Source organism: Colobus angolensis, unplaced genomic scaffold, assembly GCF_000951035.1.
Source record: "Colobus angolensis palliatus isolate OR3802 unplaced genomic scaffold, Cang.pa_1.0 Scaffold327, whole genome shotgun sequence".
In the NCBI taxonomy this organism is placed as follows: Eukaryota; Metazoa; Chordata; class Mammalia; order Primates; family Cercopithecidae; genus Colobus; species Colobus angolensis.
The window spans coordinates 4,258,003-4,271,929 of NW_012116566.1; the positions used below are offsets into that span (position 1 = coordinate 4,258,003).

Genomic DNA, 13,927 nt, shown 5'->3' on the forward strand with positions numbered 1-13,927 from the left:
TCTACATACATCTGGTTAATCATCTGGTTTGGGATCCACAAACTTTGTATCTTCCATTAGCTTATAAGCTGAGAAAATTATTGAAATTCTTAATATTAAAAAGGAGTGTGTAATAATTATATCACTTAAGAAAGCTTTTTCAAAACCTGCACCATGGAAAAGTAACAGTTAATTGAAAATTTAGTAAAAAAATCACTGCATTCCCTTATCTTCTTTTTAATCAGCTCTTTCTATAAACCCATTCTCAGACATTGGGATTTGAGTTTTCATAAGTATCTAAAGAAAATAAGTACTATAGTACATAGTATCCATAGTTTGTGTGTGTGTATATGTATTTATGATATACTATACATATATGTAGTATGTAGTGATAGTCTTGCATACTATTATTAAATTTTACTTTGAGTCTCAGGCACAGCCTCGTTTCTTTCAACATGAACCCAGAAGCCCAAAGATATATCCATTTTATTAAAAGGAAAGATTCCTGAGAGGAATAGCAGCACATACCCAGGTCCTTACCTGTTTTGAGGCCCTTGTCTCACGAAATAATAGGTTGACAAAAGCTACTCCAGCCTTTTCTGTCTTCTGTCCCTAGCTCCAAATCCCTCCCTTTTGCAAATGCAGAGCAGGTGAGCAATCTCTTCTGTTGCCCTGACTGCCTGGTAGGCCATGCCCTCAGGGTCTCACTATCCTCTAAGCAACTTGTCATAGTATTTTTTCTTTTAAATAAAGACAGATACCTCCCAAGAGGAATTCTGTTGCAAGCTGTTTAAAGTATTTTTTATCCACTATACATCATCATTATCATTACATTTTTATGAAGACTGTCATAAATATCTGAACACTGCTGTAATTGAATATGCTATAAATTATTCATTGATGTTGATACCAGTTTAATGATAATAGCTAATTCATTGGGAAATACATGCTATTGTCACTATATGCAGATTATGTTAAGAATAACAAATCCTTTGGTGACGAGGCCCTATTTTTGCAATAGGTACTATTGCATTACTTGCATTTCTCTTGTGTATAGTTTAGTTACTTATCCATTTGTTTTCTGATTTAAAAGTCTTGGATATATTCTACCTTGTAAGGAAAAGGCAAAGAAGAAACCCACTGCATCCTTTTCTTGCATGGTTTTTAGATACTCTCAGTTCTTGAGTTTAAATTGTAAACATACTTTGAAGCAGTGGATTTTAGGGCAAAGGTGTGAAAGCGATTTTTATTCTTCCCTGGTGCAAACTGGGAATGCATTCTAGTGTTCATTCCCCAGAAATTATCTGCATCAGGCTTAACAATGCCCTCACTGTAAACAACCTAAAAACAAAACCAAACCAAACCAAAGACAGGCAGTAGGGCATAGTTTTGCCTTATTTGATTGGTTAATTCATCTTTTGTTTCCCCTGGGGATGGGGTTTACCAGCCTCCACCTCCCTTACTCCTTATAGATTACTCTTGCCACCTAGATTCCTGAAGTGCACACCTAAGCAGAAAAATAAATGTGAGGCATTGACACAGGAACAACTGACTAAAGTCAATCATCTGTCAAAGAACCACTTAATAAATGAGTTTAAGACCGTCTATTCAGGTCATGTATGAAAGGTCCCTTCTGGCCACTGTCCAATTTTATCAGGTTCAGGATAGTAGCAGACATGAGAACTGTTCAATCCAGATTCAAATGACGCTATCATTTCCCCGTATGTATTTCAACATTCATTGTTTTCATTTTAATCATTTGTATGAATGTAAATAAATCTGAACCACACAGGTAGTCTTAAAAGAGAAGGAGACACAATGAGGCACCACTATATACCTATCAGAATGACCAGAATGAATGCAAAAGGTGACAGCACCAAATGGCTAGGGAGGATGTGGAGCAACAGGAACTCCCATTCACTGCTGGTGGGAATGTGAAACAGCCATTTTGAAAGAATATATAGCAGTTTCTTACAAACTAAACATACTTTTATCATGTGATCCAACAATGGCACATCTTGGTATTACTAAAGAAATTTAAAATTTACATCTACTCAAAAACCTGCATGCAAATGTTTATAGCAATGTTATACAACATTGCCAAAACTTGGAAGCAACCAAGATGTCCTTCAGTAGACGAATGAATAAATAAACTGTGGTACATCCAGAAAATGGAATATTATTCAACATTCAACACTAAAAAGAAATGAGATATCTAGCAAAGACTTGGAGAAACCTTAAATGTATATTACGAATAGAAGACAATCTGAAAAGGCTACATCCTATGTGATTCCAACTATTTGAAATTCTAGAAAAGGCAAAGTCATGGAAACAGTAAAAAAATCAGTGGTTGCCAAGGGTCAGTGGAGAAGGAGGGATAAATAGGCAAAGCACAGAGGATTTTTTAGGACAGTGAAACTATTCTGTATGAAACTATAATGGAGGATACATGTCATTGTACATTTATTAAGAATAGAGGGTACAGCCCAGAAATGAACCCTATTGTTACTTTGGACTATTGAACTCCGTAGAATTTGGGTGATAACAATGTGTCAATGTAGATTCATCCACTGTAACAAATGTACCTTTAGGGTGCAGATCTTTGATAGTAGGGGAGGCTGTGCCTGTGTGGGGAAAGGGAGTACATGAGAATTTTGACCTTTCTGCTCAATTTTGCAGTGAACCTAAACCTGCTCTAAAAAGGAGAGAGAGAGAGAGAGAGAGAAAGAGAAAGAAAGAGAGAGAAACAAATACCTGACTACCAGCTGCACCATTCATCTGATAAATACTTATTCACTTACTACCTTGTGATGGGCACTCTTTGAGTGCATCTTATTTTATTGTTGAATTATATATAAATATAAGATATACATTAACTAGCATTTTATTGACTTTAATGCTATGAAACCTAAAATCTTCCAAGATTTGACTTTTAAAAAATTCTGCATGAGGCCTGGCATGGTGGCTCACGTCTGTAATCCCAGCACTTTGGGAGACTGAGGTGGATAAATCGCTTGAGCCCAGGAGTTGAAGACCAGCCTGGGCAACATGGTGAAACCTCATCTCTACTAAGTGAATCACTTGAACCCTGGAGGTGGAGGTTTCAGTGAGCCGAGATCGCGCCACTGCACTCCAGCCTGGGTGACAGAGCGCAACTCTGTCTGAAAGAAAAACAAAACAAAAACAATTCTGCAGGAAGATGATTAAATAAATAATGTGAGGAGAGGGTAGACTGACCTACAATGATCATATGTTAACAAAAACCTGGGCTCAGCTTGCTGGATGTGGAGTGATCGACTAGGGGGATAAATTGGAACTAGACAGCTCGTCATTTTTGGGGAGAATAAATAAAGGTGCCATTTCAAATAAGACAAGTTTCGTCTGATAGGTTTTCAGAAAGTTGTACATTTTAAGAGTTTAAAACAGGTTTGTTTGGAAGCTTAGAAAGATTTCCTGTTAGGTACCAGAAGAAACTGGTAGATGGATTGGGTGCAAGAAATTGGAGGAAGGGGCCGGGTACGGTGGCTCTCTCCTGTAATCCCAGCACTTTGGGAGGCCAAGGCAGGCAGATCACCTGAGGTCAGGAGTTCGAGACCAGCCTGACCAATATGATGAAACCCCGTCTCTACTAAAAATACAAAAATTAGCCAGACATGATGGCATGCGCCTATAATCCCAGCTACTCAGGAGGCTGAGAAAAGAGAATTGCTTGAACCCAGGAGGCAGAGGTTTCAGTGAGCCGAGATCTTGCCATTGCACTCCAGCCTGGGCAACAAGAACGAAACTCCATCTCAGAAAAAAGAAAGAAAGAAAGAAAGAAATTGGAGGAAGGAAGGGTCCTGGAGAAAAGCAAAATAGAGGGAAAGTGAAGAGGACAGCATCAGAGCCGTGCACAGCCACCAGAAGCAAGAGGACTGGAGTCCATGTCAGGGCCTCCCTTCTGGTCCTGATGGGAGAGGGGAGGCTGCAGTGGGAGGAGGGAGAACCAAGGACCTGGCCATCCCATTTCACACATGTGGCCGTTTACATTTTAACTCTGAGTAATACTTGGCTTCAGAAAACGAAAGTAGGATTCTCACATTCTTAGATAAAATTCAATCCCAAGAAAACAAGTTTTAATATAGAGTATCTGGTGAACCCAAATAAGAGCAAAAGAAAAAGGTTAATTAACTTATTTATGTTTATCTAAATAGATTAAAATCGAACCGAAAATCTCACTATAAATTTCGGCATATGGCATTAATTAGGGCCATACTGAAAACATTGTGTTTTCATTTTAGCATTAAGAATTCATGCTGCATTCAGTTTGAATTCATTTTCCCTTTAATGTTTTGGAATATTTTAATCACTTAATTCATTAAATCATATGAATTGGAAATATATTATAATAAATTAGGCATATTAATTATAACATCCAGTATTGCTAAAATATATAAAGATGAATAAAATGCATAGATTGATTGATGATGCCATCTGTTTTTCATATATAACTAATAGACTCACTGTAAGAATGGATTTATTATCTCTCTTCAATGGTTTCATTATTGTTTAAATAACTAAACTCAGAGAACTTTGAGCTAAATCACAGATGGGCAAATATACACACAAAGAGAAAGTGACACTCATAGTTTAACCTTTTTTGTACAAGTGGAATATCCCTTCTCAAGCACTGTAATAAAGTGGGTGTGCTTATAATCTGGGTGCATGAACAAGACACACCTATACAGGAATACAAACATCATCTTTCTTGGGCAGGTGTTGAGCAAGCTGTGGGTAGAACTGTAAGTTGGCAGACTTGTTTCCCACTTCTTTTTCTCTTTCCGTAGTTGACCCAAAAGATCCTTGAGTCTCTCATACCCAGGTGCTGTCACCACCCTCAGGCTGGGCAACCATAACCCCCTCAACAACACTGTCCCTCTACATCCCTCCCTCTTCCTTCCCTATCATGTTCCTGTGGAGGTGCCGTATGTGAAACGCTGCATTCATGGTTTCCAAGTTAGGGATTTAGAGTCCAAGAGTGCTCTGAGGATTTCCCCTTTTTCTGCTTTCGTTTGCTGACGAATGAAAATAATTCCTGCAGGCATATTCGGAATCATCAGAGGCCACCCTGTATGAATGAAGCATGCTCTCTTTTGTTTGTAAGCTGGGTTGGAAGAGCTGCAGGGCTGATGCCTCTGGATACATCCATGGCTGTTCACAAAAGAGGTGTTTGTTTTTTGTCTTTAAAAAGGGATATTTCTTCATTTTGAAAACACTATTTTAGCAAAGCTGAGAAACACCAACATAGCAAGTAATATATTAATTAACCCTCTCCATTCATTTGACAAATATTTCATGAGTATTTATGATGTGTCTGGGATTGCACTGGTTTTAGGGATAGGGATATATAACAGACTTTTCCTCCCAGAACATGCATCCTTATAGGAGAAGACAGAGGATAATGATAAACATAACAAATAAGTTAGAACATGGCAAGTCCTATGAAGAATTCAATAGCACTTGAAGATAAACAAGAATGCTGGCTTGGGGTGAGGGTGTGGTTCCAAGTGCAATTTCAAACTGTGTGGCTAGAGTCACCTGACAGAGAGAGCAGCAGCTGGGCACTATTGGAAGAGCCTGGGGATGGCCGGGCGCGGTGGCTCACGCCTGTAATCCCAGCACTTTGAGAGGCCGAGGATGGGCGGATCACGAGGTCAGGAGATTGAGACCATCCTGGCTAACACGGTGAAACCCCATCTCTCCCAAAAATACAAAAAATTAGCCGGGCGTGGTGGCAGGCGCCTGTAGTCCCAGCTACTCAGGAGGCTGAGGCAGGAGAATGGCGTGAACCCGGGAGGCGGAACTTGCAGTGAGCCGAGATCGCGCCACTGCACTCCAGCCTGTCTCAACAAAAAAAAAAAAAAGAAAGAGGCCGGGGTTGTAGCCAGGTGTCCCGGCACATCTGTGACATGAATGAGTTTTTCTGTAATCAAAAAATTAAGTAGAGAAGATGCCAATCCTTCGATCCCTGAAGAACGCTGAAGCATACAGTATAGGAGAAGAGTATTCCTGAATGAATCATGCTCTTTTTCCATATACATGCGAAAGTTTTCAGATGCAGCTTTGCTAATGAAAACCCTGTGAAATAGCCTGTGTGTTAAGTAGCCACTTTATTTCACTTCTAATTTAAATTTTAAATTGTTCCCCAAATCAAAGGGCAACCAGGAGAACATGCGTCTCGAAATACACAGCAAAAATATTTTGCATTTACTTATAAAAGATTAAAATTTTCTTTTGATAAAAAGAAGAGTAAAATGTACAGTGGTTTTGTTGTTGTTGAATCAAATACCTAAATTAAGCATAGTGTCCCTTGGCCTCACGTGTTCTGTCTCTCATGTAAGAAACGTTCTTATTTCCACGGGTCATCTGAGATAAAACTCCTCGTGTCAGTTCTTCCAGTCTCTCATTTCGCTTCTGGTTCCTTTGAAATGTTTAGAGAATATCCCTATTAAGCATAATTTTAACATTTTGTACATCATTCCTGCAGCCCTTTAAGACAGTGGTTAAATTTAATAAGCCTGGGGAATGAGGATCACTCTAATGCCTTTTATTCCTTCATGTGCTTCATCCATGAGGATGTGGCATATTTTTATAGAGAAATGTCTAAGGCACTCATTATGAAGTTAAAATCACCTTTCCCAAATTCTATGGTTTGAAAGAAATACATTTGGATTTTTATTGGTAGGGTATTAAAGCAAATACAGGCAATCAAATATAAAGCAAACACTTATTTTTTTTTTTTCCGTTTCCTTTTATATGCCTTAATTCAGTTTGGTGCAATTAATTGTTAGCAGATACTTTATATGAAAAACATGTTTTGGGGTAGGTAGGGAAACCTTACACTGTAAAGCAAAAGTGGTGTCCTTTGCTCTTTCAGATAAGGAGACAAGGAGGTATCCAGCTCCTGGTGGACCTGTTGGATCATCGGATGACCGAAGTCCACCGTAGTGCCTGTGGAGCTCTGAGAAACCTGGTGTATGGGAAGGCTAACGATGATAACAAAATTGCCCTGAAAAACTGTGGTGGCATCCCAGCACTGGTGAGGTTACTCCGCAAGACGACTGACCTGGAGATCCGGGAGCTGGTCACAGGTTAGAATCATTATTAAATTATTGTATTTTATCTCAAGGTAAACGTTCCGTTATCCAACACAGAGGCAAGTGTACTAATCAAATAAATAGTGTGGTGGTCTAATAACGTAGGCAGGCTCAATGTGTGTTTTCAAATGAGTAAACAACTGAAGAAAATGGTATCAGATGTGACATGCATGGATTGATCATATTCAATAATCTAGTAAATGTAACCCTCACTAAAATTCTGTGATCATAATCAGTTTTTGTCAGTGGATTTAAAAGTAGTTGAGTGTCGTACAATACCCAGGGCTCTTTGTTAGAATAGCATTAATAATAATTAATCAAAGGACAAGGCGTGTAAGTTTTTGCTAATAAGGTATATATTCTGGTTTCTAGTGTGGTTAACAACAGACAGCTTATCCTACTTAGCAGTTAATTTTTTGAATGAAATATTCATGTCTATTAAAAGTCACAATTATTACATATTAAGGAATTTTTAAAAAGTGAACATGAAAGCTTTTCCATGATTGTAGGACATTTGGGTTTTATAAAATGGAGATAATTATAGTAGCCACACTATGGTCATGAGGGTTTAAGAAATGAGACCCTGTAAAACATTTGGCACTTATGTGGAATACATGTGAACACAGTCAGTGTTAGCCATGAGCTGTCATCCCTCCCTTTGAAATATGCAATGTTACTTGGAGTACTAATGGCCCAGGTGGCCTCAATACAGCATTTCAAATTACTCTGCTGCTTACTCATCTTAAGCATGCTCACTACCATTCGAGGTGATATTTGGTTTTCAGTTCATCAAAAAGTACCCCATCAGCAAGTATTTAGCAAATGGATTGCATAGTTGACTGTCTAAAAAGATCTTTTAATTATCTGTGATTCAATCGACCTTCTGTCTTAACTCTAAATTTTCCTTGGAGCTATGCTGATGAAGTAGATGAAAATGTATTTTTTAAGAAAATACATTATTCAAGCTAGAGAGTCACAAGTATTTGTCCAGTTCTGGGTCAAGACTCCCAACTTTCGTGTATTTTCTTAAATATACACTCTTTGAGATTACTGTCACATTTCTTTCTCACTCTTAGTTACATTAGAACTAGATGCAAATTGGTTTTTTTTCTTTTGTTTTGTCTTTCCATAAGTAGAAAATCGTCTTTGTGGAAAAAATAATAATCGTTAAGAATTACCATACTACTAAAGCAATGTTTCACACCAAACTAATGTGGGAAGACACGAGTCAGGGAAAGTAAAAGTGTTTTTATCTACGCAGTATGATGTCTATGATAGTTTAGGGGTGAGTTATGTAACTGAAAGTATTTCCTACCATCATGGTTATGAACACCCATCCTTATATTTGTGGGTTGTGCTTAAGTTGGAACTGCCTGCAAAAGGAAGAGCTCAGTGCATGTGATGGGGACAGGAGGCTTCTGTGCAGTAAGACTCCACCAACAGATACATGAAGCCATGAGAAATGAAGACCAGCAGAGCGCCTTCTGTGTACACTGTATGGATTCATTTATGATTTGAGAAGAATTGGATTTGACTAAAATTGAATTTGCTCCAACACAAAATTCATTGCCTAGAAGAACCTCTCTGTGGTGGCTTCCCTGATTGCCAAAGAAACTCAGCCACATGCCAAAGGTTGAGATGAATGATGGCTTAAAACAGAATGGAAATGCCATACCCCTGACACATGACATCTTCTGCAGTATATATCTTATCCTGTGCTGCCATTTGAAGCAGCTATAAAGAACTGACCGCTGTCGACTGCATTGCCTTCAACATTGCTTCTGACAGCTTCTGGGTGTCAGCTGTTCACATGTGCCAGGGCAACATCAGAAATTCCTATGTGAACCCCATTTGGAAAACCAAAGGCATAACCTCTTGTTTCTTTTCCTGGTGAAACACGGGCTGTAGGAATGATGCTTTCTTGATGTACGGAGAGGATACACTCTTACCCCACTTCTTCTAAGAAGGAGGAGATTTGCACCCACTGTCATGTTTGGACCCACTGTGTTTTCATCAGCATGTGCTGGGAGTTTGAGGCTCTCTCTGTGTCTCCTCCTAGAAGAAATGCGGTGATAGCCACATCCATTAAGAAGGACAGTGGTTGTTACTTCAGTAGATGATTTCTGCCTTTCCAGAAGCATGTTCATATTGTGCTTGGCTGAACTTCAGGCATCAGTTTCACCTTTTTCAAAGAAAAACATATCAGAACATGTTGACAAGCTGAAGTTCATGGTTTCTGAAGTTGCCATCATGGATTCTTGAGAAAATCCACAAGCCCCTTGGCCAAGCTTCCACTCTAGTAAAGGAAATTGGAAGAGAGTATCTAGGAGAACATTCTAGTGTGGAAGCAATTGCTCCTGTAAGCCAGTCTAGTGATCGGCTCTAGGCAAAGCCTTCTAAGTTTCCTTACTGACAGAAACCTGAGGGGGCCTGGAAACCTGCAGGACTCAGCTGACTTCTGCACAGACGTTGCTTCAATGATGTAAACTAAGCCAAAGCCAGCTTCACCGCCTAAAGAAAAAGTAAAATGAGGCAAAAGGAATTCACCTCAGACAAAGCTTGGATTCTGTTGGCCAAGCCTGGGATGCCCTCAGTTGACCACACAGTGCCGCCACAGAGATGCCTACACCAGTGCCCACTGCAGGGTGAGGCTCTGATCTGAATGGTCAGGTGTGTGCAGCACTGGCTGCTAAATATTTAAAGTGATGGGCCAGACAAACAAGACCACATTTTAGGAACTTGCTAGATGAGCAGCAGGGGAGTGGATGACTCTGAGAGGTAGAGTAGGGTGTACAAGAAGAAAGGCTGGCTTCATATCTGTTGTCACAAGCAGCCACTGCAAATCTGTTTAGGAATTAGGTCAGATGTCCATGCATGAATTAAACAAAACAGTGATCTAAGTGTAACAACTATACCCCTTACTTCCTTTGCAATTCTCCCGTGGATCTAATACAGAACTCAGCGAAGAATAACGACTCAGTATGTTACAGGAGCCCCGCCAATACAGGGGAGTTTTTCTGATCACTTTCCGGCCTATTATCTCATGGATGAGAACAAATGCTGAACAAAAAATTACATGGGAAGGCAGGGTGAGGTCTCCCTTTGAATTTCTTACTTATTTGTAGACTAGGATGTATTATAAACAAATATTGAAAAGAACAATTTTAGTGATTTTTTAAAAACTAAAGCATAGTTTATAAGCTAGATTTTAGATTAGACCTAGCTGTATATCCTGAAGAACCTATGATGTCAAGAGTGCCAAATTATAAATAAGAAAGAAATGATCTTGCAAAGCTTTAAATTATGTGTTGAATATTGCTCGACAGACGATTCAAACAATGATAAAGTGTTAAAACTGAGATGTTTACATACATTTACATCCAACACATAAACATGCATGCTGAAAAAAACAGCTGCCTGTTTTCACTGCAATATCTCTTCACAGTAGAATATATTTTGCTGCCTGCTATGTCTTGCAATAAATAATTTTCTTCCTCTGCAATAATTACTATGAGATGATGATGAGAATTTATTTTTAAATCCAATCGAAACTATTGTATGCCAGCCATTGCTTGAAAAGCTTCCTAAGCAAATCAACTTTGATTAGAAATGCTTCACGTCCTTTGGGCCTGACTCACGTAATTTTTCTCTCTCTAAATGTGGAAAGAATGGACCAAAATTTTCAATATGCCCAACTAAAGATTTCAGAATGCTATATAAATCATAATAAAATGGTTTTTAGTAAACTATAGAACTTAGTAAATAAGTGTTATTTTGGTGAAAGCACGTGTCTTGAGAACTGTGCTTCTCCAGGAGAAGAGTGTGTTCGTCCATCTGATGCTTCGCATATCCAGATGGTCTTTACTTTTAGTTAAGGATTCAGGCTGAGGACTCAACCTTGTCCTTCATTTTGGGCATCATTAATTCCCTCCTTTCTCCATAGAAGTCCCTTCCAGAATCCTCTGTCATCAGGACGGATTTGGATTTTGCTCTCTAGACCTGCATGGCAATCCTGGATTAGAACTTCTGTTTCCAAGATCCTGTGCCCTCTTCTCTCTTGTTTTTCTCTCTTATAAGTTCCTGAAAAGGGACGCTTAGGAGATTAAATTCTGAAAAAATAAGTCGTTAACCCTCACACATGAGTGATGGTTACTAGATACACAATTCTAGATGGAAAATTATTTTTCTCAGGAATGTTTTCTGTAATTTAATTTTAGACTTAATACTATTAAATTTTCCCGTGGTATGTGCAGTGTTGCCTTTTTTAAAAAACAACATTGAACATTTTCAGTTTAAAGAGTCATGACCTTATTCAGTGCCAGAAAATTTTCTTCTTCTTTTTTAAAATAATTACTTTGTCTTCATTTCCTCTGTCCTTTTTTTCTGAAATTAGTCAGATTTTGAGCCTCTTGGATTATTTCTCTTGTATTTTCATATATAATTTGGAGCCCTTTGCCTTTTTATCATATGTTCTGAAAGAATTCTCTAGTATCCAACGTTTATTTTCCCCCAATTTTTCTGTGACTTCCACGCTCCCACTACCAGGGGCCCAAGAAGGTATCATCTTTTGAAAAGAAAAAATCTAAGAATTCTCTTTTGCGTTTTTCAATAGCTCCTATTTTTGTTTTATGAATGTAAACTATTTTTGAATTTCTCTAAGGATATTATTTAGAACTTGTTTGTTTTTATCTCTTTAGCATGAATTATCTCAATTTTTTTTTTCATTGTCAGCTTTTCTTTTTTTATGGTGGGCTTTTTCATTGATTTTGCAGGCTTACTTCAAATCTGTGGTGGTCCTCAATCTTCTGCTTGTTTTTAAAATAGTGGAATAGAGTTTCTGTGAGCTCTGTGCATGTCGGTGAAGCTTGTTCACAGTGAAGCTTCACTTCAGGGTGAGTGGGTGGGAGGGAACTGTTGTAGTGGGGAGTCTTGTAAGTGTTTTAAAGAGGAGGGTTTTTCTCTAAGGCCCAGACATCCGCAGTACCTTTTTGGTTCTCCCCGATGCAATCCATCTCCTTGGAGATTCTTCTGAGTTGTTTATTTTGTTTGTGTGGCCCGGAGGAAGGGGACAGTACTTTCCTGTCTGCTGGCTATTCTTTCAACCTAGGTGGAAGTGGAGAATGAAAGGTGACTACTTCCTTTCCATCACCCCTTTCTAGCTTGTCTTCCCATTTCTGCACCCCAGGTTCCTGCCATCTCTTGAGGACAAATCTTTCCTAGGGTTCCACCAGGACAGTCAGCCACCTCCCTGGGATAGGATCCCCTAGGTATGTATCTTGGGCTATGCTGGCTTCTCCCTCAGCTCCATCTGTCAGCTCACCTCTGGCTGTTTTGTATCTTACAGAAATGTGATGAAATTTCTTGTCTGAATTACTCCTTCCATTCTCTTCTCTATTCCATTATGTCCATGATAAATAACATCTTCTGTCCTGTATGAGTTCTGAACTCATACAGTTCTGAACTCATACAGTGAACTCTGAACAGTTTTGAAGATAAAACAAAGTGTAAATATGTTTACAGATATTATCTCTGTTGCTGACAGAAGCCAGGCTGGAGGCCTTCTTTAAGGTCCATTAGCCAAGTGACCTTGCTAATGTAACAGAAGTTCAGGTATAACGTTAATGAAGCACCTGCATGGAAGGAGACACTGGAACAGAGGGAATGCATTTCTCCCACTAACATCCCCAGCCTGTTTTTCTTTCACCCTCTTTGTTATGATCACCCAGAGGCGTAGCCCCTCTCCCTGGGGCAGGAGCTAAGCAGTTTGTCAAGAAAGCTCTTCTTCTGTCTTGATGGCACTTTTTGGGGATCACCTGGAATTCCTGGTGGGCAATTTATACATTACACCAAGAGGCACCAAAAGGGGTCAGAGGAGCAAATTCTTTAAATCAAATTCAGGGTTACTATGTTCCCAAGATTTAAAATTACGTCCACTTTTATTTCTTATTCCAGATATTGTCCAGGTATGTTGTCCAACATAGCACATTAGAGGTTCTGTGAGAAGATTAAACAACATCCTGAAGATAAAAATGAATAGAGACATTTCAATAATGAAATGCTAGCAATGTAGAGATGCTTTGAATTTTAATATGAACCCCACCAAATATCAAATTCCCATGCAGAAATTAAAAATCAAAGTTTAAATCCACTTTCATGTTGAAGTCCGAAGACATTAAGGTTCAAAGGAATTAAAGTCAAAAAATCAATACCTCTTGCCATTGTGTGTTAAAGTTCAAAATCCACAATTCTTAAGTTAGCTAATGTGTAAAAATCATCTTCTCCCAATTTTTTATTTTGCACAGTCTCAGCCAGGGGGATTCTTGTGCCTCTATGGGGCCTGGGTCCTCCAGCAGCATGAATTGGGAGCTGCCTCGCACTGGAATTGGCCCCATACTTTCAGGGCCTCAGGCAATGCATGATTGCATTGTCAGCTCTCCCTCCTCTCACTGTTCAAAGGTGTGAGCCATGGCCCCTGCCCATCAAATGTAGCAAGCGAGCCATTGTGAGCCTTTAAGGGAAAGTATCCTAGGCAGACAAGTTCCCAGAAGCCAGCCCTCACCGGGGGTGCCGCAGGGCATCAGTGTAGCCTGTATTGGTCATCTGTGGCTGCTGTGACAGTTCACCACACGTTTAGCAGCTTAACACAAGGCAGATTGATTTTCTTATGGTTCTAGGGGTTATACGCCTGACGCAGACTCTCCTGGCTTCAATCCAACTGTCACCGGGGCTGTGTTGCTTTCAGGAGACTCTAGGAGACAGTCCATGTCTTTGCCTTTTCCAGCTTCCAATGCTACCCACGTTCTTTGGCTCAT

At 39.3% G+C, this 13,927-nt stretch overlaps 1 protein-coding gene across 4 annotated transcripts in view; it reads left to right on the plus strand.

Moving 5' to 3' along the window:
• The window catches only part of CTNND2 (catenin (cadherin-associated protein), delta 2), a 935,009-nt gene that overhangs the window by 698,879 nt on the left and 222,203 nt on the right, over positions 1-13,927 (plus strand). For all 4 annotated transcript variants that reach the window (XM_011951767.1, XM_011951770.1, XM_011951769.1 and 1 more), the window contains one exon: positions 6,896-7,109. In XM_011951767.1, the coding sequence (XP_011807157.1) occupies positions 6,896-7,109 (214 nt within the window). The remainder of the gene's footprint in view (positions 1-6,895; positions 7,110-13,927) is intronic.